The sequence below is a fragment of the Hyperolius riggenbachi genome, chromosome 12 (genome assembly GCF_040937935.1).
Source record: "Hyperolius riggenbachi isolate aHypRig1 chromosome 12, aHypRig1.pri, whole genome shotgun sequence".
Classification (NCBI taxonomy): domain Eukaryota; kingdom Metazoa; phylum Chordata; class Amphibia; order Anura; family Hyperoliidae; genus Hyperolius; species Hyperolius riggenbachi.
Window position 1 is genome coordinate 183,610,319 of NC_090657.1, and position 24,978 is coordinate 183,635,296.

The 24,978-nt window shown below is 44.1% G+C and overlaps 1 protein-coding gene across 5 annotated transcripts in view; it reads left to right on the forward strand.

Moving 5' to 3' along the window:
• The window catches only part of LOC137541966 (ABC-type organic anion transporter ABCA8-like), a 246,224-nt gene that overhangs the window by 169,623 nt on the left and 51,623 nt on the right, over window positions 1-24,978 (forward strand). For 4 of the 5 annotated variants that reach the window (XM_068263529.1, XM_068263531.1, XM_068263530.1 and 1 more), the window contains 7 exons: window positions 1,353-1,487; window positions 4,356-4,460; window positions 5,385-5,555; window positions 9,583-9,696; window positions 10,576-10,698; window positions 19,387-19,443; window positions 23,397-23,488. In XM_068263529.1, coding sequence (XP_068119630.1) covers window positions 1,353-1,487; window positions 4,356-4,460; window positions 5,385-5,555; window positions 9,583-9,696; window positions 10,576-10,698; window positions 19,387-19,443; window positions 23,397-23,488 — 797 coding nt within the window. The remainder of the gene's footprint in view (window positions 1-1,352; window positions 1,488-4,355; window positions 4,461-5,384; window positions 5,556-9,582; window positions 9,697-10,575; window positions 10,699-19,386; window positions 19,444-23,396; window positions 23,489-24,978) is intronic. The other variant, XM_068263532.1, reaches the window with a different exon arrangement.

Genomic DNA, 24,978 nt, shown 5'->3' on the forward strand with positions numbered 1-24,978 from the left:
CTCTTTCAGGCAGAGAAAGAAAAAAAGGAACACAGCATAGTTATCTGTGTGCTAGGCACTGTACATACACATGTCTATCTCATTATGTCACATTTCAGTTGGGGTATCCTTTAACTAAAAAAAAACCCACTATCTGTTCCAGGGAGGACGGTAAGGATATGTGTTCCTATTCCTTAGATAGGTTTTGACGCGCTAAATGCATGCATGTTTGTGCTATGCATTTTACAGGGCCAGAGTTAGGACACATATGACACTGGGCTACCTCTACGCGGTATATGTGACTACGCAATAGACTTTATTCTTGTAGCAAAGATCTCAGCTTTTAACTTATCTGTAGGGACAGCATTGATTGCTGCATGATTTTTGTGAATGGATTTGCATGAGTGTGCGGAAGTTCATTTTGACTTTGCAGTATTTAACTAAGGGGTTTTTCCCCTTCTGGACCAGAGCAATTTTCACCTTCCACTGCTCCTTCCATTCACTCGGCAATAACTTTATAACTACTTATCACAACAAAATGGTCTACTATATATCTTGTTTTTTTACCACCAAGTAGGCTTTCTGTTGGTGGTACATTTTGCTAAGAATTATTTTATTCTAAATGCATTTTAACGGGAAAAAAAGAATAAAAATGGAAAATGTAATTATTTCTCAATTTTCAGCCATTATAGTTTAAAAATAAACCATTTTACGGTTGATAAAACCCACACATTTTATTTGTCCTGGTTATTGCAACATTTAAAATATTTTCCTAGTACAATGAATGACTATAATATTTTTTTGGGAAATAAAAGGTGTATTTTTTCTGTTTTGCATCCATCACTATTTACAAGCCCATAATTGCAAAAATAACAGTAATATACCCTCATGACATGCAAATAAAAAAAAGTTCACTCTCTAAGGTAACTACTTATGTGTATGTATATATATATATCTTTACAATATTCAGTTATAAACTATTCAGTCGGTGTTTGTCCATCATAAGATCTTTCTTCTCCATGATTTACATTCTGCAATGTATCCCTGGCTAGCGGTAAAGACATCATCTTTACTGCTAGCAGATTGCATCTCTGCGGAATATTTGTCGTGTGCTTCAGGAGTGAGCGGAAACAAGATCTGGTCTCCCAGAGTGCTCTGGGGCAGAAGGCTGCATAACTAAATAGCCTATGCTAAATATCACTGGGCCTACATACCAATACACAGCAATATATAAAGATAGGAAGTGTTTCTGATACTGAATCCAGGATAATTCACATATAATTGAGTATCTTGAATAATGTATTACATTCTACTGTCTGTCATTGCAGTGCCTCCTTAGGTCAGCAGTAGATGTCTGTTTTTGTTTTTTCCAGGATTACTGGTACAGGATAATCGGCAACGCCAGAGCCCACAATGCACTGCCAGTGCTGGTTAATATCCTCAGTAATGCCAATTTAAGTCTCTCTAGCAAAGAGCGTATCAGAGTGTGGAACCATCCACTTCCTTATGTGAGTATCAGCAGGCATCTCCCCCTTACTACCATGGTCTGACTAATAACTTTCTGATTGATTGCACCCACAACTTGCTGACGTGTCTACAATGCATTTTTCAAGCACAGAGAGTTGAACCTCTTACCCATGCTAGATAATGACCCCAATTCACTAAGCTTATATACTGTCTTTAATACCGATTCAGAGCTGTTTTTACTGTTATCACCATGGTGATAAATCATGTAGTATTCACTAAGCAATTTACCTCAGGCAAATCTTAAAATAAGGAATCTCTCCTTAAGTTAAGGAATGATTCCTAAAGTTAACAACTTTAACTTTAAAGCCTGTCTTAAATTAATTACTGAATCCTAAACTTAAAGATAAGATGTTAATTCACAAAGAGGAATGCAAGTTATAACAACTGTAAATTGTGTGAGGAATGATCACCTGGCCTGAGCTGTTAAGTTAAGCGTTAAGTGTTACTAGAGACTGCAATGTTTAGTGCTGAATTCTGAGCTGTCTGTTTCATTTTTTAGTATTTTATACAGAAGGTGACTATGTATTGATAGAAATATACAGCAGCCACACAGGGAGGGAGGAAGAGGGACGACAAGCTTTTGATTATACATACACAGCCACAGGCACAACCTCTCTCTCTCTCCTTTCCTGGCTGCCTTACACAACCTGCAGGCTAGCTGTAATCATGCTGGCAGAGCAGAAACCAAGATGGGTGGAGCTACATCCTGCCTGCATGTGCTCCTCCCCTCCCTATCTACTGCATGTAAGAATAACTGCAGAGATGATAGCTTAAGGGCTGGAATGATAAGATAACACTTAGCAAATTAACATTTAAAATGCCAATTGATGTGTGGTGACAAGATTTCACTTTCCTTATTTTCACCAGCATGATCTTTGAATTGTGACCAATCTTAGGGTCATGCATTTACCCTGCCAGTGCTCTAGTGCCATGTCTGGCTATTCCGGGAGCCGGCCCAAACAGCCAGCATCTTCCTCAGACTGGCACGACGCTCCCAGTGGCTGCTACTACCGCGTCCATCTTATTCTTTCTGACACTGCCGGTTCCCATTGCAGGGAAACTTTAATTTACTGTATATTGTAAGTGGCCTGTCTGTTGCTTAGCGCTAGTTGCTGTATGCTGGGTGCTAGGGTGTGTTTCAGATTGACCTCTCATTATGACCTTTTGTTTGCATTGTTGCCTGAGCTTTTGTTTGCATTGTTGTGAGTCGACCTCTGCACATGCCACCATGTCTTTGCCTGACCCTGGTTTAGATGCCTGGCTGATTTATCTACCGTGTTTGACCCTTGGGGTGTTACTGAATTTGAATTTGTGTGACTCCTCCCCCTTCCCCAGAGGTTGATTGACCTCTGCTTTCAAAGGAAGACATGAAGAAGAAAGAGTACTCTATATTTTTTATTCCCACAGTGTGGTTGATGATCTCTCTGAATTCCATATGAATGAGCTTATTCTCATTTTGCTGTTGCATTTCGTTAGTCCATTAACAAGCTTCATAAGGTTGCATAAAATCAGCATACCTACTCAAATATAAGTCGACCTCTTGTATAAGTCGACTCCAATATTTGACCCTCTTAAGCTGGAATTTTTTGTTGACTCAAGTATAAGTCTATCCAGCAAAGTTAATGGCTGCACTTGGGGACCAGAAGGGGTTAATGACTGCACTGCATACAGTATTGCAGCTATTAACCCCTCCTGCCCCTTAAGTGCAGCCAATAACTCCTCCAGGCTCTCAAGTGCAGCAATTATTCACCCCCCTTCCTGAAGCCCAGTATTTCCCCCCTGCCCCTTTCTTTGTTAATTGTTGTGGCCAGGACTTACAGACCTGTGTTTTCTTGCCATTTCCTTTATAAAGAAAGTGTCACTACCACTGGGTAAATTGCTGCAAATGGGAATGTCACCAATAGTACACACATAACTCAGTGTGCTCAGTGTTGCTCATGACTCATGTATAAGTCGAACCCAATACTTTTATTTAGTGAGTATGACCTACATTTCTAGACTTAGAGTCAAGTTTATATGGTAAATTTAAGTGAATGGGAACCACATTTAAAAAAATGAGACAGATACTTACCCAAGGAGAGGGAAGACTCTGGGTCGTATAGAGCCTTCCGGCTCCTCTCCTGGTCCCCTCGTTCCGGTGCTGGCTTGCCCGGTAGCTGTATTTGACTAAATTAGTCAAATACTGCTTTACCCGGCCGAAGTAGGCTTCAGAAGTCTTCAGGGAGCTTGAGTGCTCCTGAAGAAGGGCGGCCCTGTACTGCGCCTGCACAAGCACGCGTGTGCAGTATGGAGCCGCATGTCTTCAGGAGGACACAGCTCCCGAAGACTTCCAAACACCCTTTCGGCGGGGGATTGAAACGGGGGGGGGGGGGAGCCAGCACAGGATAGAGAGCAGCGAGAGAGGAGACGGAAGGCCCAGAGCCTTCCCTCTCCTTAGGTAAGTATTTACTTCTTTTTTTTTTAAATGCGGTTCTCATTCACTTTAAGTATCATCTTGGATTTTTATCAGCTTATTGACTATTGCTGTTTAGCACTATTTACAAACACGAGGAGGGCAGAGCCAGATCATCCGCAAGGCAAACCTGGGCAGCTGCCTATGGCCTGGAGAGAGTCTAGGGGCCTGGCGGATGCCAAAATCTAACTAAAAAGCCCAGGAGACCATCAGCAGTGCACAAAAATAATCTGCCTATGGCCCCATTTCATCTTAATCCTTTTCTTCATGGAGGTCCAACATCCAGAAGGTGACTGTGGGTGGAGCTTCGGCTTGGATCGCAGTGGCACTGCCCTTATTCACTAGTATTGGGGTGTGGGCACTATTTTTAAAATGTCCTGTTTTGATCTGTCACCAGGATACAGGAATAACGCGTAACAAGTTTGCGACTGGACTCATGTTTATGGTGTTCTCAGCTGGATTCACTCCCCACTTCGCTATGAGCAGCCTGCTTGATATAAAAGTAAGTTTGCATACAAAATGTGCATAATCCTACATCAACTCAGAATTACCCCCCATCAGGAGGGGGGGTTTAAGGTTAGGCGTCGGAGGTGTTAAGGTTAGGCGTCAGGAGGAGAGGGTTAAGGTTAGGTGTCAGGAGAGGGGTTTTAAGGTGGGCTGAAACTCTGACATAACATTCAATAAAAATGTGTTTTCCTACTTTTTACTACTCATACAGTTATCATATTTACTGTTGTGCACAAGTAATTTTGTCTATCTGCAAATTACAAGTTTCCAAAGTGTAGTTTATCTTGCCCTGAAATCTGCCATTGCATTTTATTCCAGCTACTTTTTATTAAATATTACAATCTTCTAGTGAGCTGTTCTGAGCTGTGTGTATACTTGAAGCACAGAGAGCTTCTCAGAGAGTGTTTTAATTTGTTCACACAAACGTAACAACATTGGAATGTAAACAAATATATTGTTATCTCCAGTCTGGATGCAGATTTCAAGCTGAATAGCATTTCTGTGGCAGGACAAAGAGCTGTGTTTAATTGTTTCAGTGATGTTCTGCTACAAAAAATTCTGGGATAGAAGCTTTAAAGCTGTAAGGAGGAATCTTTTAGAACAAAGTAGAAATGCTGACTTTCAGACCACTTTAAGGTTAGGGTTCTATTATTGCAAAATACTAGAACATTGGTAAATTTATTGAAATTCTACTAGTGCCTATTTTGGGCATTAGTGATTACGATAAAATACAGTTTTATCACAAAAAGTGCTATAACTAAGGTATTTTGCATCCGTTTTTCCATGCACCCTTTTTACATAGACGCAATACACAAATGGTCACTGAAGCCTCCATAGCCTGTTCTAGTGCTACAAGAATTGACTGGATATCCTGCTGCTGTTGGTCATCCCCAGTTTTGTCACATCTCATTATTTTTAGATCAAAGCTCGATCCCAGCTGCGTATTTCGGGGCTCTTCCCATCAGCATACTGGCTTGGACAAGCCATCACGGACGTAATTATCTGTTGGTTGCTACTTTTCCTGATGGTGGCCATCTTGTTTGCCTTCAACTATGAGGTCCATTTAGGATTTGGGATTGTGTCCTTACTTGTAAGTATCCCTAATCCACTATCTTGCCAAACTTCTGAAAAAGGTCATTATGAAATGAAAAAGTTTAATATTATTCTTTGAGTGGGAGGAGTCTGTCTTCTTGTGTGGGAGTAGTTTGTCTCATATGGTGATCCTGCCTGCTTTTTACGGAAATATATGGAGCTTGAAAATGGGACCAATCAAATAAATCCAAGGTGAGATTTGATTGTTCCATTTTCAAGCTTGCACACATTTGCATCATTCTTCATCAACGCAGAATTATGTGCATCTCACTGACATTCCTACTGAAAACTAAGGCTTATTGGTGGGGCAAAAGGGCTACACAAGAAGGAATATTATGTACTGGGGCCGCAAGTTTTTAAGAAGGGGACACACATTCTTATAGAAAGAAATGATGGCTGCATTTGTTATCTGGGTGGTGTAATGACTGCTGTGTTTGTAATCTGGGGATGTAATGATTGCTGCCATTGTTATTTAGGGTGTAACAATTGCTGTATTTATTAACGTGGGATGCAATGGTTGCTGCCGGTGTTGTCTAGGGGTGTAATAATTAGAGATGGGCCGAACGGTTCGCCGGCGAACGGTTCGCCGGCGAACGGTTCCCGGCGAACTTCGGTGGTTCGCGTTCGCCTCCCGCAGGCGAACGTTTCCGGAAGTTCGGTTCGCCCCACAATGCACTATGAGGGTCAACTTTGACCCTCTACATCACAGTCAGCAGGCCCAGTGTAGCCAATTAGGCTACACTAGCCCCTGGAGCCCCACCCCCCCTTATATAAGGCAGGCAGCGGCGGCCATTACGGTCACTCGTGTGCCTGCGTTAGTGAGAGTAGGGCGAGCTGCTGCAGACTCCTCTCATAGGGAAAGATTAGTTAGGCTTAGCTTGTCTCCCTGGCTGCATACCTATTCTGTGAACCCACCACTGCATACCTGTACTGTGAACCCACCACTGCATACCTGTTCAGTGAACCCACCACTGCATACCTGTTCTGTGAACCCACCACTGCATACCTGTACTGTGAACCCACCACTGCATACCTGTTCAGTGAACCCACCACTGCATACCTGTTCAGTGAACCCACCACTGCATACCTGTTCAGTGAACTCACCACTGCATACCTGTTCTGTGAACCCGCCACTGCATACCTGTTCTGTGAACCCACCACTGCATACCTGTTCTGTGAACCTACCACTGCATACCTGTTCTGTGAACCCACCACTGCATACCTGTTCTGTGAACCCACTACTGCATACCTGTTCAGTGAACCCACCACTGCATACCTGTTGTGTGTAGTGAACCCGCCACTGCATACCTGTTCTGTTCAGTGGACGCGCCACTGTATACCTGTTTAGTGAACCCGCCACTGCATACCTGTTGTGTTCAGTGAACCTGCCACTGCATACCTGTTCTGTGAACCCGCCACTGTATACCTGTTCTGTTCAGTGAACCCACCACTGTATACCTGTTCAGTGAACCCGCCACTGCATACCTGTTGTGTTCAGTGAACCCGCCACTGCATACCTGTTCTGTTCAGTGAACCCGCCACTGTATACCTGTTCTGTTCAGTGAACCCGCCACTGCATACCTGTTGTGTTCAGTGAACCCGCCACTGCATACCTGTTCTGTTCAGTGGACCCGCCACTGTATACCTGTTTAGTGAACCCGCCACTGCATACCTGTTGTGTTCAGTGAACCTGCCACTGCATACCTGTTCTGTGAACCCGCCACTGCATACCTGTTCAGTGAACCTGCCACTGCATACCTGTACTGCTCAGTGAACCCGCCTCTGCATACCTGTTGTGTTCAGTGAACCCGCCACTGTATACCTGTTCTGTGAACCCACCACTGCATACCTGTTCTGTGAACCCACCACTGCATACCTGTTCAGTGAACCCGCCACTGTATTCCTGTTCAGTGAACCCGCCACTGCCGTCACTACACAAACAGCTGTTTGCGGTGCGTTACACGGTAAGTTTGGTGTGTCAGTGTGAAGCAGTACCTAAATTACACTACCTGATTGATGTATACACATGCAAGATGTTTTAAAGCACTTTAGGCCTGTCATTTAGCATTCAATGTGATTTCTGCCCTTAAAACGCTGCTTTGCGTCAAATCCAGATTTTTCCTGGGGACTTTTGGCGTGTATCCCACTCCGCCATGCCCCCCTCCAGGTGTTAGACCCCTTGAAACATCTTTTCCATCACTTTTGTGGCCAGCATAATTATTTTTTTTTTCAAAGTTCGCATCCCCATTGAAGTCTATTGCGGTTCGCGAACTTTACCGCGAACCGAACCTTCCGCTGAAGTTCGCGAACCCGGTTCGCGAACCTAAAATCGGAGGTTCGGCCCATCTCTAGTAATAATTGCATAATTTTCTATTTGGGTTGTAATGATGCTGTATTTGTTCCTGTGGGTGTAATAATGGGTGTAATAATAGCTGTATTTGTTACCTGGGAATTTAATGATTGCTGTATTATTATTCTATCGAGGGGAGTTATGTTTTCTGCATTTGTTATCAGGTGTGTAATGATTGCTGCCTTTGTTGTCTGTGGGTGTAATGATTGCTGTGTTTGTTATCTGGGGGTGCAGTGATTGCTTTATTTGTTATTTAGGGTGTAACAATTGCTGTATTTGCTAACTTGGGATGCAATGATTGCTGCATTTGTTGTTGAGGGGTGTAATGGTTGCTGCATTTGCTACTGTGGATGTATTGATTGCTTCCTTTATCTGGGGTGTAATGATTGCTACTCTGGGGGAGTAAGGATTACTGTAGTTGTTACTGAGGGGTGTAATAATTGCTGCCTTTGTTTTTTTAAGGGTGTAATGATCGCTGTGATTTTTTTTATCTGGGGGTGTCATGATTGATTGCGGTTTTATTATAGTATCTAGGGGTGTAATGTTTTCTGTATTTGTTATCAGGTGTGCAATAATTTCTGTATTTGTTTTTTAAGGGTGTAATAATTTCTATATTTGTTATCAGGGATGTAATGATTGTTATATTTGTTATTAGGAGTGTAATGATTGACTGTGACATATGTAATGGGGGGGGGGGGGGGTAGTGTTAATGATTTGTGTATTTGCTATGAAGGGGTGTAATGACCAATGTATTTGTTATTTAGAAATGTAATGATTGTCACAATACAGTGGAATCCCTTTACAGTAAACTCAAATGGACCAGATAAAGTAGTTTACTAATATCAGAAACTGTAATACTCAAGCATATAAAGTATACCGTAGTACTGTATGTTACTTCAATTAGTGGGAGTGTTCGAGTAATTTTTTATTTTCAATGCTTCAGTAAGCACAGACAGTGTTTAAGCTAGATCAAAATGTATAGCACTGATAGCGTGCTCCTTTGTCCACATTCTGCACAGCCTGGATGATACTGTAGCATTGCAGCCATGCACAACCAAGTCACAGATGATAGGCAATTCCCTAAGTAATCACGCAACATCTTATACAGAAAGCATAGGTCTCACCATCTAATGCAGGAACAGTACTAATAGTATGCACCTCTGTCCACATTTCTTTGCAGCCTATATGATACTGTAGCGTTGCAGCCATGCACAAGTAAGTCACAGATGAAAGGCTCTTCCCCCAGTAATCAGATAGCAGCTTACACAGGAGGCATAGGTCTCACCATTGGATGCAGCTTTAGCCCATGATTCACTGGTGGAGGGTGTTTGTAAAGTGTGTGTGTATGTGGAGGAGAGGGGGAGTTGAATAGCTGCTGAATTTGTTATCTATGGGGAGAGGAGGGAACGATTGTTGCATTTACTTGGGATACTGATTGCTGTATTTGTTTTGGGTAATGATACGTTATTGATATAATTTTTATGTAGAGGTTCCTTGGGTTCTGAAAATTTTCAGAAGGGTTCCTCCAGTTAATAAAGGATGAGGAAGGCAGGAACAGATTGTGGTTAAAACATTTTGGGTTTTGGCTGTAAAAATCAGATGTTTGGATGGTGTATGGGCACCATTAGTTGTCTTATACAGCTAACAATTTATTTATATTTTCTTCCATTGGCAGATTGGGGAACTTTTGTGTTATGGCATATCTATCGTCCTCTTTGTGTATGTCATCGCATTTGTATTTGGGAGGAGAAAAGTCCACCCTGACCGTTGGTCCTTCTTCTTTGTCATGGTACGTATACAACACTCTGCAGTACTATTATTATTATTGTGTATTTATGTAGCACTTAAAGAAAATCTGTAAGGACCCCCTCCCCCCGGGGTATACTTACCAAGGAGCCTCTGGATCCATGAGGCTTCCCCCATTCTCCTAAACCTCAGGAATCCAGCACTGGAAGCCCCAGAACACCGGTGAGGGAAAAGAAACGTACCTACCACGATCCAGCTCAGGCGCAGTAGTGGCTTTATGATCGGGCTCAGGCGGAAATAGCCGAGCCCAATCAGTACCACTCTGCTGTGCAGGCTACTCATGTCGGTGGACCCAACCGGGCTCGGCTTTTTCTGCCTGGGCCCGATCGGAAAGCCAGTGTAGGTAAATATTGCAGGCACCACAGAAGACATCCTTGTCAGCTGTGGTTTGGGGGGAGCCAGCGCTGGATCCCTGAGGCATAAATGGCTGGGAAAGCCTCATTAGGATCTAGAGGCTTCGAAGCAAGGCTTTTGGGCGCCCGCCGCACACTGCATAGCGTAGCTATAGCAGTAATGCCATAGTTCGTGGCCCCCGCACGGGTAATTCAGGGATCCAGTGATTGGTGAACCCTGAATTACTTCTTCCTCTGAGTTGCTACGACTCAGAGGAGGAATAATGATTAACAGCCCACCCACCCCCGAATTTGTGCAGCAGCAGGGTGGGCTGTTCTTTGGCCCACTCTGCGTTATAAAGGCCGGCACCAATGTGCCATGTACGCCAGGGGCTAGACCTAGAGGATTTTTTTTTCTTACAGATTCACTTTAAATCTTCTTGCAGAGTCCATAGTCATGTCACTACACACATTCACATTAGCGTTTCATGTGACATTTCAAGGCGATCCTTTTTATGTTTTTGTCTTAGGCTTCTTTTGTAATCCCAGTGATGTTTTTCGTATCAGCATTCCCGATTGGTTCTTGGAGTTTCTATTTCCTCTTCCTGTTCTTGTTGCCACCTGCCAACTTACTGGGGTTTTTCATGCACTTGGTAAGTGTTTTCCGAATTTCCAGACCCTCCACCGTGACCCGCTCCAGCCGGTACGCAGTACTGGACTCCCGTGTTTCCTGATTCATTTCATAGTTTGATTGTAAAATGACCAGTACATTTTACAAATATAAGAACAAAAATACCCCAAGACAACCCTTAAAAAAGTAAGTCAACTGACTATAAAAAGGGGGAATAATTGTTTAGATTCCACGTAGTAGTCAGACAGGTGTCTGCTCTGCATCAGTATTCTGGCTTTTTCTTCTTAGATAATTGTGGTTTTCCGGTTTACATAGTAACATAGCTGGTTTGGTTGAAAAAAGACATCTGTCCATCAAGTTCAACCAGAAAAAAAAACAAACAAGGAAAAAAAAATCAAACAAACAAAAAACTCTGTCCTGAATCTGCACATATCCCAGTTGGCAAAAAACCTTACAAGGCCTCGGCCAATTAGCCTTAAAAGGGAAAAATTCCTACCTGACTCCAGGTGGCAGTGAGATAAACCCCTGGATCAACTCTCCCGGGAATAACCTAGTAATTATAGCCGTGGATGCCCTTCAATGCAAGGCAGAAAGCATGCAAGCCCTTTTTAAATACAGATATAGAGTTTGCCATAACTACTTCCTGAGGTGAGATATTCCAGATTTTAACAACTCTTGACGCCTTTCTAAAGAGATGGTGAAAACATTTTTCCTCCATACGGAGATCATGCCCCCTTGTCTGTTGTACAACCCTAGGGACAAAAAGCTCATCTGCTATGCTTTAGTATTGCCCTCTGATGTACAGTATTTATATATGTTAATCAGGTCACCTTAAGTCACCTTTTTCCCCCTTTTTATCCAACCTTTCTTGGTATATTAATTAAAGTAAATCCCTTTAATTATTATAGTTGCTCGTTTTTGTACCCGTTCTAGAAGGTGTGTGGGTCTGGTGCCCAAAATTAAATCCATTACTCCAGATGTGGCCAAGTAATTTATACAGAACGAGTAGTATATTAGTATATTAGAATCTCAAGATTTTATTTCCAGTTTTATGCATCCCAGAATTTTATTTGCTTCAGCTACCACAGCTTGGCATTGTATACAATTACACAACTTTTTATCAACCAGTATTCCTAAGTCCTTCTCCAAGTCTGATGTTTCCAGTTGCATATGCCATTTATTTTATATGGTGATCTACAATTGGTACGTCCAAAGTGCACGACTTTACATTTATCAACTTTAAATTTCATCCCCCACGTGCTAGCCCATATGGTGTGATATTCAGGGGGACTGGGACTCACAGCCAGCACGCAGGAGACGGTCAGTTCAAAGCACACAGTTCATTTATTGAATGCTCAACAAATAGGCTTCATTAATCAGCATGAAACATCACAGAAAGAGAGGCTTACTTCAGCCACAGGAGAGCATCCAAGTGTCCACAGCAAACATATAGTCCACAGGTAAAGAAAGTCCAGAAATTCTGCACAGTCCAGCCTTGTTTCCTCACGGAAAGCTGTGAATATTACTCCAGATAGGGGTGTAGTCCTGCTGCACACACAGAGGCTTGCAGCACACACACAGGCTTGCAGCTCACTGCTGCACACACTCAGCCAGAGTGCACAGGTCTGCACCTGACTTATTACCGGCCTTCCTGCTGGGCAGGTAGGAAAATCTGGTCTGTATCCGGGTGGAGTGAGCGGCCCACCCATTCCATCCTTCTCACTCCTGAGTCCAGCCCTGAAACTGCTATCCAAGATAGCAACCTTGGTTGCTAATCAAAAATCCTGGACTCATTTCCGGATACAGACAGGATTCACTGAGACCAAACAATACAGGCAGGAGAAATGTACCGTCCATCCAGGACCTGTCCAAGTGGTCCTGTACATATCCCCCCCCCTCTGCCTCAACCCCATGGGGGTGGAGGCACCATAAGACCCCAAACAATGCACCCTGGAAAGGGCATCTGCATTCTGGTGTACCTTGCCTGGCCTGTGTTCCACCACAAAATTGAATTCCTGGAGAGAGAGAAACCATCGTGTGACCCGGGCATTGGTGGTCTTATTTCTCCTCATCCACGATAGAGGAGCATGATCTGAGACCAACCTAAATTTTCTCCCCAAAAGGTAATATTGCAGAGAGTCTAGCGCCCACTTTATGGCCAGACATTCCCTCTCCACGACCGCATAGTTTCTCTCAGCAGCTGTCAATTTTCGGCTGAGAAAAACTACCGGATGTTCCTCTCCCTCAATCACCTGTGACAGAACTGCTCCAACCCCAACATCAGAAGCGTCAGTCTGAACGACAAACTCCCGAGAAAAATCAGGCGCTACCAACACAGGATGGTGACATAATGCAGATTTTAATTCCAAAAATGCTTTTTCTGCATCTGCATTCCAGTCAATCATGACCGGTTTTCGCCCTTTCGTTAGGTCAGACAGGGGAGCGGCGATAGTGGAAAAATCGGGAACAAACCTTCGGTAATAACCCACAATTCCCAGGAATGCCCGAACTTGTTTTTTTGTGAGGGGGCGGGGCCAGTTCTGAATTGCCTCTATCTTGTTCACCTGGGGTTTTACCAACCCTCGACCAACGATGTATCCAAGATACTTAGCTTCCTCCATCCCGATCGCACACTTCTCTGGATTCAACGTGAAGCCTCCTTTTTTTAAAGAATCCAGCACTGCCTGTAATTTTGGGAGGTGAGACTCCCAATCCATGCTAAAAATAACTATGTCATCTAAATAAACCGACGCATAATTTTGGTGTGGACGCAACAGTTTGTCCATGACTCTCTGAAAGGTGGCTGGAGCAGTCTGTAATCCAAATGGCATTCGTTTATACTGGAACTGACCTTCTGGAGTGGAAAATGCAGTCTTTTCCCGGGCCGCTCTGGCCAGGGGAATCTGCCAGTACCCTTTTGTCAAGTCCAGAGTGGTTATATACCGGGCAGGGCCTAACCTTTCGATCAGCTCATCAACTCTTGGCATAGGATACCCATCAAATTTAGAGACTTCATTTAGTTTCCGGAAGTCATTGCAGAATCGCAGAGTCCCGTTAGGCTTTGGTACCAATACAATTGGACTCGACCATTCGCTCTGCGATTCCTCAATGACATCCAACTCCAACATCCTTTTTATCTCCTCTGAAACAGCTTTTCTACGGGCTTCTGGAATACGGTAGGGTTTTACAAACACCTTTACCCTGGGGTCAGTGACAATATCATGCTCTATCAGATTAGTGAGGCCAGGCAACTCAGAAAACAATTCCCGATTTCTCTGAAGGAACTCTTTGGTTTGTTGGGTCTGTGATCTGGAAAGGGTGGGCGCTATTTTTACACAACTTACATCGACCTGGGACTTTATACTCATGCCCACCATGGCAGACATGGACTCTCTCTCTTTCCAGGGTTTTAACAAATTGACATGGTAAATCTGATATGGTTTTCGTCTCCCAGGTTGGTGGACCTTATAGTTTACATCCCCAATCTTCTCAACTATTTCATATGGACCCTGCCATCTGTCCAAGAATTTGCTCTCCACAGTCGGTATCAGTACCACCACTCTGTCCCCAGGCTGGAAATCTCTTACCCGGGCTGACCGATTATATACCCTGCTTTGTGCTTCTTGGGCATGCAAGATGTGTTCTTTAACCAGAGGCATCACTTTAGAAATCCGTTCCTGTAACTGAGTCACATACTCAACAACACTTTTGTGGGGGCTGGTCTCACTCTCCCACGTCTCCTTCACCAGATCAAGCAGTCCCCGAGGTCTCCGTCCATACACCAACTCAAATGGTGAGAACCCTGTGGAGGCCTGTGGGACTTCCCGAATGGCAAACAACACAGCGGGAAGCAAACAATCCCAGTCCTTTCCATCTTGCTGTACCACCTTTTTCAACATCATCTTTAGAGTTTTATTGAACCGCTCTACCAGACCGTCAGTCTGAGGATGGTAGACAGAAGTCCTCAACTGCTTGATCTGAAACAGTCTGCATAGATCGGTCATCACCTTTGACATAAATGGAGTACCTTGATCTGTAAGGATCTCCTTAGGGAAACCTGTCCTGGTAAACATATTAAATAACTCACGAGCAATTGCCTTGGACGAGGTTTTTCTCAAGGGAACCGCTTCCGGGTAGCGAGTAGCGTAGTCCAGTATTACCAGGATATATTGTTGACCCCTGGCAGACTTTACCAGTGGTCCCACTATATCCATGGCAATACGTTCAAAAGGCACCTCAATAATGGGCAGGGGCACCAAAGGGCTGCGAAAATGTGATACGGGGGCAGTTAACTGGCAGGTGGGACAGGAAGCACAATACCTCTTGACATCTGCTTTCAGCCCTGGCCAGTAAAATCGGTCAGTTATACGTGCCTCCGTTTTCTCAGCCCCCAAATGGCCCCCCAATGCATCATTGTGAGCCAGATCTAACACCATGCGCCGGAATGGTTGGGGTACTAACAGTTGTTCCACAATCTCCTCACGAACCTTGACAACCCGATACAATAAGCCTCCATTAATTGAAAAATGGGGAAACCGGCCCTCAGCTCCGGATTCCTGGGGTACACCATCAATTACAGAAACCTGAGATCTAACATTCATAAAAGTGGGATCCCGCATCTGAGCGGTGCTAAATTCTCCCCTTGATACATCCAGGTCAGAATCCACCGTATTATTAAATGTTTCCACATCATCTTCCCCAAGCATGACCTGTAATGGGGAACATTCCCTCATCTCTAGACAACCTGAACTATCAGGAACATTTTCATCTCCAGCTACAACACTTGTATTTAAATTTTCAGGGACACTCTGACCAGATGGCTGCCTGTCAGCCTCAACTTGTAAGAGTTCGGGAACATTGTCATTTTTCACATCACAAGACAATCCCTCCCGTACCCTTTTCCACAGTTCCCAAAACATTGGAAAGTCACGCCCCAAAATTACCTGGCAGACCAGGTTTCTTACCACTCCGACGCTGTGGGCGATTGTTCCGCAGCAGGTGGTGATGGAAACTGGCACAACAGGGTAGTCTCTAGTATCTCCATGGATGCAAACCACTCTGAGAGGTTTCCCAGCAGTTTCCACCTCTGCGATTACCCCAGCTTGTACCAGTGTTACCATACTGCCAGAGTCCAGCAAAGCCCTGGCAGGGGCCTCATTCACATAAACCAGGCACTCAAAACACTCCTGGACATTTCCAGGAGAAGCAATGCAGACCTCCTGGGCAAAGAATGACACTCTTTGTGTTACTCCACACTGCATAGGTTCCTCCTGTAGTGGGCACTGAGCCCTAGTGTGGCCCCAGGCAGAACATCGCCAGCATTGAAGGGGATCTCGCCTTTGCGGGGCAGCTGCTGCTGGTTGCGGCTTTCGAGGAGACAATGAAGACACATCACTTGACTTTTCAACGCTGGTTCCAGGGTTCCGCAAAGTGAATCTTTCAGACAGGGAAGATCTTGCTCTCCGACTTGCATCTGGACCCCGACTGCCAGCTGTCGACAATAGATCCTCCACGACTGTGTATCTCTCAACCATCTCGATTAGTTGGTCTGCGGTTTTAGGGTCTCCATGACTAACCCACCGCTGCAGCTCAACTGGAAGGGACCGCAAGTACCGGTCAACCACAAACCGTTCCACCATCTGGGGTCCCGTCAGTAGCTCAGGCTGCAGCCACTTCGTAGCTAGTTGTATAAGATCATGCATCTGCGACCGAGGTGGAAGGTTGGAACGATATCTCCATCCGTACACTCTCTGCGCTCTGACCGCTGTGGTTACTCCCAGTCGGGCGAGAATCTCTGCTTTCAGCCGATCATAGTTCAGCGCATCTGTAGGGGAGAGGTCATAGTAGGCCTTTTGCGGATCCCCAGTCAGAAAAGGTGCAATCAGACCAGCCCACTTGTCTTTTGGCCAACCTTCCCGCTCTGCAGTCCTTTCAAAGGTTATCAGGAAAGCTTCCACATCATCTGTAGATGTCAGTTTTTGTAAAAAATGGCTGGCCCTCATTATAGCCTGGTTGCTAGGAACAACAGCAGCAGGTTCTCGGCTTTGAGCAAGCTGTTGCATAGCTTCAGCAAGTGCTTTAGACTGTGCCTCTGTGGACTCCCGCAAGGCAGTGGCTTGGGCGGATGTAGCTTCTCTGAGGGCCGTTAACTGTGCCTCTGTGGCTTGCTGCTGGGCCAGCATGCTTTGCTGCAGCTGTACTGTGGTCACTGCAAGCTGCCGAACCAACTCTTCCATAATGAGTGTCTGGCCCTTTAAATGTCACTTTTTAAACGTAAATGTGAACTGTTTCCCCACTGCAGTGCTGCTGCCCGCATCCGAGCACCAGTTGTGATATTCAGGGGGACTGGGACTCACAGCCAGCACGCAGGAGACGGTCAGTTCAAAGCACACAGTTCATTTATTGAATGCTCAACAAATAGGCTTCATTAATCAGCATGAAACATCACAGAAAGAGAGGCTTACTTCAGCCACAGGAGAGCATCCAAGTGTCCACAGCAAACATATAGTCCACAGGTAAAGAAAGTCCAGAAATTCTGCACAGTCCAGCCTTGTTTCCTCACGGAAAGCTGTGAATATTACTCCAGATAGGGGTGTAGTCCTGCTGCACACACAGAGGCTTGCAGCACACACACAGGCTTGCAGCTCACTGCTGCACACACTCAGCCAGAGTGCACAGGTCTGCACCTGACTTATTACCGGCCTTCCTGCTGGGCAGGTAGGAAAATCTGGTCTGTATCCGGGTGGAGTGAGCGGCCCACCCATTCCATCCTTCTCACTCCTGAGTCCAGCCCTGAAACTGCTATCCAAGATAGCAACCTTGGTTGCTAATCAAAAATCCTGGACTCATTTCCGGATACAGACAGGATTCACTGAGACCAAACAATACAGGCAGGAGAAATGTACCGTCCATCCAGGACCTGTCCAAGTGGTCCTGTACAATGGCCATGATGTCAAGATCCTGATGTAATAGATCACTATCCATCTAAGTGTTCATAATTCTGCATAATTTTGTATGATCTGCGAAGATGGCTACATTACTCTATATTCCGTGTACTAAATCGTTAATAAATAAATTGAAAAAAAAATTGGACCTAGTGAAGAACACAAGTTTCACATAATTGTAATTTTGCATCTTAATTTGCAATTACAATGCAAAATTGGAATGCAAAATTTGAAGAAAATTAGCAATTAATTTTGCGTTCAAATGTAATCCATACGTAATTTCTCGTAATTATGCATACATTTTTTGTACTTTCGTACTAACTTTAGCGGTTGATAGTAAAGCCCTCATACATGCCATCATCACCATAATTGCTACGTATATTAACCAGCCGGGCGGTATGGACGAGCTCAGCTCGTCCATCACCGCCGGAGGCTGCCGCTCAGGCCCTGCTGTGCCGATTTTCATCAAATAAAAAGCAGCACACGCAGCCGGCACTTTGCCAGCCGCGTGTGCTGCCTGATCGCCGCCGCTCTGCGGCGATCCGCCGCGAGCAGCGGCGAAAGAGGGTCCCCCCAGCCGCCTGAGCCCTGCGCAGCCGGAACAAATAGTTCCGGCCAGCGCTAAGGGCTGGATCGGAGGCGGCTGACGTCAGGACGTCGGCTGACGTCCATGACGTCACTCCGCTCGTCGCCATGGCGACGAAGTAAACAAAACACGGAAGGCCGCTCATTGCGGCCTTCCGTGTCACTTTTGGCCGCCGGAGGCGATCAGAAGAACGCCTCCAGAGCGCCCTCTAGTGGGCTTTCATGCAGCCAACTTTCAGTTGGCTGCATGAAATAGTTTTTTTTTTATTTAAAAAAAACCCTCCCGCAGCCACCCTGGCGATCTTAATAGAACGCCAGGGTGGTTAAGGGGAATATTGGAAACAAGTCAAAACATTTTTTTTAAAAGACCTTGTAGTTTTTGAGATAATTGATTTTGAAAATGCAAAGGAAAATGTTTTTTTAAACCCAGAAAAATGAAGATTTAAAAACCCTTTTTCCTTTGCATCTTCAAAATCGATTATTTCAAAAACAACAAGCTCCTTTTTTGACTTGTTCCCAATATTCCCCTTAAGATGCTAGCATTTATAGGGTTTCGCTATTAACCCCTAAATTTGGCATGAAATGATGCAAAATTTTGCATAATTATGTAAAACTACGGATGGATTACCCAAAATCAATTGCATGTCCAAACTGTAATGGCCGTAATAAGTATGGCCATAATTGCGAAAAATCACATAAAATTTCACGTAATTGCAATTAGCAGACTATGATCATCATGAATTAGACCAATGACTGACCCCTGCGAGTAGTGACTTTTCTCTGTGCCATTTTGTGATGTCGGTCAAATGGTGTTTTTGCCAGGAAAATGTGTTTATAACTGCAGCCCCTGCCTTGAATTCTACCTAGACCAGAGGTGCCCAAACTTTTTCGGCTTGTGAGCTACTTTTAAAAATGATCAAGTCAAAGTGATCTACCTATGTACAATTTTAGGAGCACCCTTCCATATACAGAATGGAAAATGTAGTGGGGTCGGAATCTACCATGAAGGCCTTCGCGATCTACCGGTAGATCGCGATCTACCTAATGGGCACCCCTGACCTAGACAGTATCTGGATGCAGCATGGATTACTGAATCTACCGTAGCTGGATTACTGAATCTGCTATCCATACTTTGCATAGTTTATGTGTGTTTTATTGATACAATGTTCTTTTGTTTTCAGTCTATTGTTTTAATCCCTTGGCCTGTGCAACCAGAGTTGACCACGCACCTGGTGGTGGTAAGTGTGAGCCAGTCATGCTCAGCGTCAGTCCATTTAAAGAGGAGCTGTCAGCCATACTATCTCAGAAAAAAACACATATATAAGTAGATAAATACTTGCTCTTATTACATAGCATATGTATTGCACTGTCCACATTTTAATTTTAGTGATTTTTCTATAGTAAAAAAAAGAAAATATCCTTCTTAGGATTCTCCATTTTAACTGTGTCTATCTTGAAACCAATCCTGATGTAATTTCCTCCCTTACTCTCCTCTGCCGGATTGTGTATGTATTGCCCGCCCTCCTCCCAGTTTTCAGGCACTCCCACCCAGCTCTGCAATAGAAAGTGTATTGTCTCAACATGAGAAATATTGGCCAATTAGAGAGGAACAGAGGTGTGGGAGGGGAAAACAGGCGGAAAAGAGGCTTCAGCCAATCAGGCTGCATTAGTTAAGTCTGAGGGGTAATAAAGGAGCACAAAAAGACAACCCAGCATGCCCTGCAACTTCCTTTTTGTGTATCAAATTTTGTGTGCACCAAATAAGAGTCAGGTAAACTGGGGAATGATAAATTATCAACAAGAAAAGTAATTGTGATTTTAACTTTTGGATTGCCTGGTTAGCATCCTTATTACTTCTGTACCAGAAAAAAAGAAAGAATTGATCTTTTATTTTATGGCCGGCAGTTACACTTTAATACTGTGACACTAAAGCGATGCAGGAAGAAGGATACAGTGACGTCATCCAACGACGAGTGCTGCCTGATCTATCTTCCTCCGAGCGACGTCGCGATGCTACACGAGATTGCCCGACGGGGTGAACGGGAAGTCAATCGTGATCATGCTACTTTGCACAGAATCGTCAAGGATCTTAAAAGATCCGATACGCCATGACTGTCGTTATCATCATGGGATGCTAAACGACACCTGTACCCACATTGTGAAATTGCAGAAACAATCGTTTATCGGTCAATAAATTGTCTGAAAAATAATCGGGAAAATCGCGTAGTGGGTACAGGCCTTTACACACAAAACTAAAGCCATAACTACTTGACCAGAGTCGTTTATAGCCTTTTCGTCACCCAAGGCAAGAAGTCCTGTGCCCCCCCCTCCCCCCCTCCCCCAAAAAAAGAAAAAACAACCACACACATGCACACTACATAATATAAACCATGTGCCATATGCAAACATCCTACCGATCCTGAGTGGGAGGTTAGTGTTAGTCATTAGGTCCCATATGCAATTTACTTTTTCTCCTGAGTTTTTTTCTAGCTGATATTTCTACACTAATAAAAATGCTTTTTAAACCATCAACAATCAAGAAAATACTATCAAATAATTTTGATAATCCTTTTTTTTTTAACCAACTTTTAGGTACTTTTGCAATTGTAAATTTTTTAAAAGTTGTTTTAAAGAGAATATGAAAATTCTCCGTTAGGAGAAAACTCAGGAGGAAAAGTTAATTGCATATGGGCCTCGGAGGGGAAGTTGTTGGGCATGTTGGGCATGGGCAATCTGTAACGCTGGGTGTTTCAAGTCCTGCCACATAGAGCCATATTAATCCATGCCATGCACTGATGAGCATCAACCAATCTGAAACAATTTGTATGCATGTTGAATTATTGTGACTCTGTAAAATGAACAAGCTGACACTTCATTGCATGCCAGCGGTTCTGGAGGCAGGGCCGGGCCGAGGCATAAGCTGGAGAGGCTCCAGCCTCGGGGCGCAGTGTAGGAGGGGGCGCACAATTCATTCAGCTGTCATTCCTAATTGTGTTTGAAGCAGAAAGAAATAAGAAAAGGGGATACATGGCAGTGACTGCAAGCCAGATAACTAGATATTAAGGTGTTGGGGAGGTTGTGGGCCCTGTGGCACCTCTTAGTGTAATAGCAATGAGCGTGTGACAGCTGGGTTGGGAGGGATGGAGGGGCGCACTTTGGTGTCTCAGCCTTGGGTGCTGGAGGACCTTGTCCCGCCTCTGTCTGGAGGTGTGCTAAGCTTTCTGCATATTCAGAAGTAATGGATTGTGGGAGACATCATATGCTCACTCCAAGCTGAATTCATCACAGATACCTTAGGAGGGGCTAGTGTTAGGCATTAGAGGGGGGCTAGTGTTGGGTATAAGGAGGGAGTTTAGTGTTAGGTATTAGGAGAGGGGTTAGTGTTAGGCGTTAGTGTTTGGCATTAGGAGGGGGAGGTTAGTGTTAAACATTAGTAGGGGGCTAGTGTTAGGCATTAGGAGGGGGAGGTTAGTGTTAGGCATTAGGAGGGGGGTTAGTGTTAGGCACAGGGGGGTTAGTGCTAGACATTAGGAGGTAGGTTAGTGCTAGACATTAGGAGGTAGGTTAGTGTTAGGCATTAGGAGTAGAGTTGGGCCGAACCTCCGATTTTAGGTTCCCGAACCGGGTTCGCGAACTTCCGCGGAAGGTTCGGTTCGCGTTAAAGTTCGCGAACCGCAATAGACTTCAATGGGGATGCGAACTTTGAAAAAAAAAAATTTATGCTGGCCACAAAAGTGATGGAAAAGATGTTTCAAGGGGTCTAACACCTGGAGGGGGGCATGGCGGAGTGGGATACACGCCAAAAGTCCCCGGGAAAAATCTGGATTTGACGCAAAGCAGCGTTTTAGGGCAGAAATCATATTGAATGCTAAATGACAGGCCTAAAGTGCTTTAAAACATCTTGCATGTGTATACATCAATCAGGTAGTGTAATTAAGGTACTGCTTCACACTGACACACCAAACTGTTCACTGAACAGAACAGGTATGCAGTGGCGGGTTCACTGAACAGAACAGGTATGCAGTGGCGGGTTCACTGAACAGAACAGGTATGCAGTGGCGGGTTCACTGAACAGAACAGGTATACAGTGGCAGGTTCACTGAACAGAACAGGTATGCAGTGGCGGGTTCACTGAACAGAACAGGTATACAGTGGCGGGTTCACTGAACAGAACAGGTATGCAGTGGCGGGTTCACTGAACAGAACAGGTATACAGTGGCGGGTTCACTGAACAGAACAGGTATGCAGTGGCGGGTTCACTGAACAGAACAGGTATACAGTGGCGGGTTCACTGAACAGTACAGGTATGCAGTGGCAGGTTCACTGAACAGGTATGCAGTGGTGGGTTCACAGTACAGGTATGCAGTGGTGGGTTCACAGTACAGGTATGCAGTGGTGGGTTCACAGAACAGGTATGCAGTGGTGGGTTCACAGAACAGGTATGCAGTGGTGGGTTCACAGAACAGGTATGCAGTGGTGGGTTCACAGAACAGGTATGCAGCCAGGGACAAGCTAAGCCTAACTAATCTTTCCCTATGAGAGAGAGTGTGCAGCAGCTCACCCTACTCTCACTAATGCAGGCACACGAGTGAGCGTAATGGCCGCCGCTGCCTGCCTTATATAAGGGGGGGTGGGGCTCCAGGGGCTAGTGTAGCCTAATTGGCTACACTGGGCCTGCTGACTGTGATGTAGAGGGTCAAAGTTGACCCTCCATGGTGCATTATGGGGCGAACCGAACTTCCGCAAAGGTTCGCCTGCGGGACGCGAACGCGAACCACGGAAGTTCGCATGGAACCGTTCGCAGGCGAACCGTTCGGCCCAACTCTAATTAGGAGGGGGGTTAGTGTTAGGCATTAGGAGGGGGGTTAGTGTTAGGCATTAGGAGGGGGAGGTTAGTGTTTGGCATTAGGAGGGGTGTTTAGTTTTAGGCATTAGGAGGGGATTAGTGTTAACCATTAGGAGGAAGGGTTAGTGTAGGAAAAGCAGAATACCTATATTCATATACCTTCTGTTTTAAGAAGGCAAAATTCTGTTTTGCATAGTATTTTAGTAAGAGGGCTTTTTGGTCCTTTATAGCCCCTTAAACACTCCTAGGAGTTCTTGTTCCCCTTGCTGGGCAATCTGTCTCTCTGTGATAACAACATTGGACGTAAGTGAAGTGTGGTGTAATTTTTCTCCACTCCTACTGCAGGTGCTTTCTCAGACTGTAATATTTTCTGGCCTCCTCTGGTGTTTGGAGTGGAAGTTTGGAACAAGAAGTTTAAAGAAGGACCCCCTATTTAGGTGAGTCAGTGATTTCTAAGAAAGTGATTTAGCAAGATGAGCAGGCAATTTTCAAAACAAAATTGTTTGAGTGAAAAAATGCTTTACAATGGATTCCTAGTTTGTCTTGAAAAAAAAAGATATAGATTTCATTTAGGTGTCATAAGTAGGGATAAAGTTATTGCTGATTAAATAGGGGCACAGCTAAAATGTCAAACCTGCTCTGGTCCATAAGGGGGAAACAAGGTCTGGAAGTAGTTAATTAAAACTAAAAACTTTTACCTAACTGATAATTATGAAGATGAACAAAGCTGATATTTGATAGTAATAGGTAAAATCCAAAAAACATTGGTTACTATTACTATAAACACTGGTTACAATTGGTTATTGGTAAATGTTTATAACCCTAATGAAGGGCAGGTACATTTTTTTTCAATAAGTAATGTTAAAAGTAAGAAGAGTACGAAATAGAAAATTGATCATAGTGGGAGATTAAAAAAAAACAAAAACTTAAAGAGAAACCATAACCAAGAATTGAACTTCATCCCAATCAGTAGCTGATACCCCCTTTCCCATGAGAAATCTATTCATTTTTTCAAACGGATCATCAGGGGGCTCTGTATGGTTGATTTTGTGGTGAAACCCCTCCCACAGTGTGATCTCAGCACCTACAACCTGGTTACTGGTTTACAGCTTTTGGAGGACTCACAGAGATGTGTCCAGATTTCTCTGCACTGAACTTTCAAGTCATGTGTGTAACCCTTTGAATGCTGTTCTAGTAAAAAAAAAAAAAAAAAAAAAAAGGCTGGTTGTATATAATATTCTGTAAATAATTTTTTAAAGCAAAGAAGAAATGCGGGGTTTCATTCCGCTTTAACTTTGTCTATAAATGCCAAAAATACAATAAAGAAGGTATAATTATAACAGCTGATGTGGAAAAATCATTCAATAGGCTGAACAGGATGTATATTTTCTCTGCTTCAGGAAAGTTTAGACTAGGAGATGATTTATCTCAAAAATTCAAAGATTATATAGCAACTAAACAGCTTGTATTAAAGTAAATGGACACATTTCCAAAACCTTTGTTTGTTGGTGATGGGGTGAGATACGGGTGACCACTGTCTCCTCACTTCGTTAACATTGGTCTAGAATTGTTAATAAAGGCTTTTTCTTTAAAACACACAGAGTCTCCCTCTGGGGTGAAAACAGCTCAAGGTTAGGTTATTGCTTATGCGGATGATATGCTGCTGTTTCTGACAAACCCGGTAGACTCTGACTCCAAAAACTCTGACCACCTTCAACCACATATCAGATTTTAAAATGAATGAAAAAAAATCCCACATATTAGACAAGGGATGCAACCCCAAAACTCGATAATTAAAAAAACAGCAATTATATATGGGAACAGTATTCAATTCTTAGGGCTGTAAAAATCACTACTTCATTTGAAAACCTTTACACTTTAAACTATGTGGATCTGTTAAAAGAAAGCAAAAGAAAAATTGGCATCT